This window comes from Sinocyclocheilus anshuiensis, unplaced genomic scaffold, assembly GCF_001515605.1.
Source record: "Sinocyclocheilus anshuiensis isolate Anshui unplaced genomic scaffold, SAMN03320099.WGS_v1.1 scaffold339, whole genome shotgun sequence".
NCBI lineage: Eukaryota > Metazoa > Chordata > Actinopteri > Cypriniformes > Cyprinidae > Sinocyclocheilus > Sinocyclocheilus anshuiensis.
The window spans coordinates 67,605-72,318 of record NW_015552548.1 but is presented as its reverse complement, the minus strand read 5'-3'; the positions used below and the strand labels follow the sequence as shown (position 1 = coordinate 72,318).

The window sequence follows — 4,714 nt, the reverse complement described above, 5'->3', positions numbered from 1 at the left end:
TCAGTCTCAACTTCCTCATCTTCATCTAACATCTCCTGCTCTTCCTGGCCGGGAGCCAGCAGAGCACTAGCTGCTGGATCAGATAACGTCAGAGAAATAACGTCATCCTCCAACAGCTCACTCTTGTCCATAACCGAAGAACGAGTAAGGGAAAGTCCCTTCTTCAATTCATTGGCCAGGTCCACCTGAGAACCCCATGAACTCAGTTTCCTCTGTGCCTCAGCAGTGGCAGGTCCTGAGCCCCCAGGAACCGATGGCTGCCCATCTTTCCTCGAAAAATTCGAATTTTCTCATGGAGAAAAGCTCGCAATGAACGCATGCCGCCCCCTCTAGGACGTCACGCGCATGCTCCTCGCCCAAACACGCGACGCAAAGATCGTGTGTGTCATCAGGTGTCAGATAACGCTGACACGGATCCACACACTTCTTAAACGCCTTGCTTGTGCTGGTGCTCGCCATGATAACAACAAACAGAATCGTGTTCTCACCAGTATGCAACTCCAAACAAACAGTCGTGACGACGAAGAAGAGGATGACGTGTTCTACCGGCGTCCTTTTATACTGTGGTCATGCCGGTAGTGACGTCATAGGCTGTCGCTGGCCAATATCATTGTCGTGTTTAGATTTATGCTTCAGACACCCGTCACGTCGAAGGCGTTCCCCATAGCGACCCCTAGAGGACGCAGTTCGAAGTTCCCTCGGAAGGGAACTAGAAGGGAATGAGCCCTTTTCAAATTGTGATGACATGTTTCCACACTTATTAACATTGTAAATGTTAATACGTTTTTAATATTTTTATTAAAAAAATATATAATATATACATAGTGTTATATTACCTTGTCATTACATTTCAGAAAACTAGTTAACACTGCTGTGTGGTTGTTTCTAACAAATTTGACATCTTTCTTTCATCGGACCATCATAATCTCTATTTATTTTCTCTTGTAGAATTTTTTTTTAGTTTTTGATTTTTGAGAGGATTATTTCTTCAATATATTTAATTTTATCTTGCTTTTGGGTGAAAATAAACTTGCAAAAAAGTCCCTTTTTCAGGATACTGTATTATAGATATAATTTTATAAAATCCAAATAAGCTTTAAAGATCTTTATTAGAAAGCGTTTAAACAATGTTTTTCATGCTTGTTCAGTGAACCATAAACAATTATTGCACATACACCTGTGCAACAGACCTTACGAAACTAACAGCTTACAGGCGGCAGGCAATGAAGGTCACCCTTATAATAACTTAGGGCATTGAAAAGACCTTTCTACTGACTCTGAAAAACATCAGAAGATGCCCAGGGTCCCCGATCATGGTGTGAACATGCCATTGTCCTACTGCTGTTTATGTCTCATAAGTTGGATCTTTTTACATTCATACAAATATTTCTACATTTAATTGAAAGTTGTTGTTTTGTTTTTTTTCTGCTGAGGTTATACAAATATTCTAAAAACAATAAAAATACAGATTAGCAATATATTAGGAGGACTTTTGCAGCACAATTCAATTTATTACTGAATAATTGCATTTGCATTATTATTACTGATTTGCATTGCATTATTACTGAATTGTTGCATTACTGAAAAGGTTAAATGTATTTGTTGTTCCCCATACAAATATCTTTCAGTATATACTTCATTTGTGAAAAAGAATGCATCAAAATACAAACAAAAAATAATTTTACAGTTATGGACAAAACTAGCATATCAGTTTTACATTTTAGTACTAGTACTATAACATTTATTTCTAACATTTGCTTTCCAAATTGACATCTGCATTTAGCAACTCAATCCAAGTACTGTAATTTAGATTCAGACTATGTACAAATAGAGGTGTTCCTCTGCTGGTGATGAGGTCCTGTAGAAGTCAATGTGAACTTAAAATCCTTCTCCTCTGAACATCAAGGGCAAGACCTTAAAACATCTCCTCAAACAACACAAAACTTTCTGTAAAGTGTAAAGCCAACCAGGCTGTTGGACACATCAGTTTGGGCCTGTGGGAAATTTGGGCTAATCTAATGCAGATCTCACTGTACTGAACATCAAAGGCACTGAAACCTTAAATGAGAAAACTCAATGACTTTGAGGAAGGAGAGATGGACTGCATTTTAAATGTCTGAGGAAAATCGCCTGATTACAAATGTATTGCTTTGAAGCTGGACTGATCGTGGTACTTGTATGTTACTATAATTGTACCGAATATATTGTGCACGGTCTCCCCCTGGTGGATGGACAATGCAATTACACCACAGGGCCTGTAGTTTGGAGGTCTCAAATGTTACAAATAAAACATCAAACTTCATCCAGTCCTTTATTTCGCTTGTTAATCTTTCCTACAACATCCTGCAGTTGGCCCACAGTCTCCATCATGTGTCGGATGCTGTCTTGGACATTTCCCATTCCCTCTCGCCTCCATGAACGTCGCAGTTCCTCGATCCATCGCAGCACTTCATCCAGCTGTTTCTGCGTTTCTTTCTGCTCCTCAAGCTCAGCGAGAAGCGCTAGCTTGGCGCACACCTCGGCTTCATAAGCCTGCAGAAGCTTTGCAATGGAGTCCTGCAGCTTCATGAGGTCTTCTTTGCCTTCTGGGTACTTCTGATGCAGCTGGTCATCGGGCAGCAGGACGTTGTGAGGGATGGAGAGGACGCGGTCCATCAGCATCCCCTTCATGCGCTGAAACATGATTTCAAAGCGCTCCTGTAAGAACTGCCGCAGTTTTTGGGTGCTCTCTCGGGCTGTCAGTCGGAGCTGTGCTGGCGGATCCTGGCCTGGACACAATCTTTTCACGAACACAGATTCAACAGCGACCAATATGTGATTGAGGGAGTCTCGAAAGGCATCACGAACTCGTAAAGTGCAGGTCTCTGGGGTGAAGCCGAAGAACTGTGCTTCATACTGCTGCAGGGATTCAGAGCCCACCGAAACTATAGTCATGAGAGACAAGTTAATCCACAAATATATACACTGGTGGTCAACAATTTGGAATAATTAATTTAAAAAAAAATGTTTTTTTTTTAAGAAGTTTCTTATCCTATTGTTTATTTCATCAAAATACAATAAAAACTGAAATATTGTGAAATATATTAAAATTTAAAATAACTGTTTTCTATTGTAATATATATATTAAAATGTAATTTCTTTTCGCAATGGCAAAGCTGATTTTTCAGCATCATTACTCCAGTCTTCAGTGTCACATGATCCTTCCGAAATTATTCAAATATGCTGATCAAGAAACATTTCATATGTGTGTGTGTGTGTGTGTGTGTGTAGGGCTGGGTATCGTTCAAAAATGTTCGATCAGTCTTGTAGTATGAACGGACATCTGCATATGATTGGAACTCCACGCAGCTCCCGCGCTACTCTCCATTGGAAATGGATGACTTTCGGTCTGTCATTTGTCGGAGATGGTGGAAAGCCGGCTTAAAACGCAGTGGAAACGCCAGTATGACGAGGATCGTTTTCATTTTAAAACAAAAACGCACCAGTGAAAATGTAGCCTTACAGCTACGGGGGCTGGGACGCATTCACACTGAATCCTCACGTGTGAGCCACGTCTCTGAGTGTGACGCGGACCGACTGTGCAGACCTACCGGTGTATAACCGTACCACGAGCAGACTGCTCCGTACGTTTTCGCATCGCTCTCGCGGATGTCAAACACTGGTCGATCTGCGCCGCTTCTAATCGAGCACACCTAGTGCTGAAGGCTTATTGGCTCACTGACGGTGATGAGATTAACCCCTTAGGTATCGAAATTTGCTACCGAACGACCAGACGTTTTTCGATACTCGATGGTATCGAGGCAATTCGGTCGGTGCCTAAAAAGTATTGAACTCGATACCCAGCCCTATGTGTGTGTATATAAAATACACAGTTTGTTGTTCACACACGTATATATATTACCTACAATAAATACCTGTAAAATAAAGTATTTTCTAACATTCCAGAGTTACAGATTAAATGACATAACACATTTTCCCCCCTCTTTATTGTATTGCTGATGTTGAAAGTTATTTGCGCATTTAAAAAGGCTTGAAAACCCGAATAAAATTTTACCTCCGCTCTCTGCCATCTCCGCTGCTGCCCGCGCGCGCAGTTCAACCTTCTTCGTGTGTCTCTCAGTACAAGTGTGTTTGAAAGCGCAGCATCGCCTCCTGCGGGTTGGGAGCGTAACGGCGTGAACGCGTAGTGGCTACTGTAGATAAACTACGCATACAATCTATCGAATTTGGACTTTTTACCAAATAAACCCATCCTTTATAGAGTGCAACAGTGCCTGGCTATTTTTTCAGCCATAGATATGTATCTGTACACATCTATGTATTCAGCTACTTTGGCTCTAGAATGTTTTTTTCATTCGTTTTTCCCATAGAGTATTTTTTTTTAATCTTCGTTAAAGGGTTACAAGCCATAAACCAAACCAAGAAGCTACGAGGTAAACCACTACATTACAAACTTTGATTTGAATCAAAAAAGTATTTGAAAGTTGGACCAAAAGACAATGGTACAACAAGCCTGTGTACTTACTCAACGACGGAAAGAACTACAATCCCTTTATGCACTGCGAACGATACAATAGAATTACATATGATGGATTAAAACATATATTGATTTAAAGATGTTGGTTATGTATTTGAAAACAGCAATATATTTACTTTTATTGCGAAATATACATATATATATATATATATATATATATATATATATATATATATA

General features: G+C 40.1%; 1 protein-coding gene across 1 annotated transcript; it reads right to left on the bottom strand.

Moving 5' to 3' along the window:
- Positions 1 to 1,723: 1,723 nt before the first annotated feature.
- LOC107664290 (protein MIS12 homolog) lies at positions 1,724 to 4,211 on the bottom strand. The gene is made up of 2 exons (XM_016454812.1): positions 4,055 to 4,211; positions 1,724 to 2,924 (listed from the first exon to the last, which is right to left on the bottom strand). The coding sequence occupies exons 1-2, from the start codon at positions 4,068 to 4,070 to the stop codon at positions 2,293 to 2,295; spliced, it is 648 nt and encodes a 215-aa protein (XP_016310298.1). The 5' UTR covers positions 4,071 to 4,211; the 3' UTR covers positions 1,724 to 2,292.
- Positions 4,212 to 4,714: the final 503 nt, after the last annotated feature.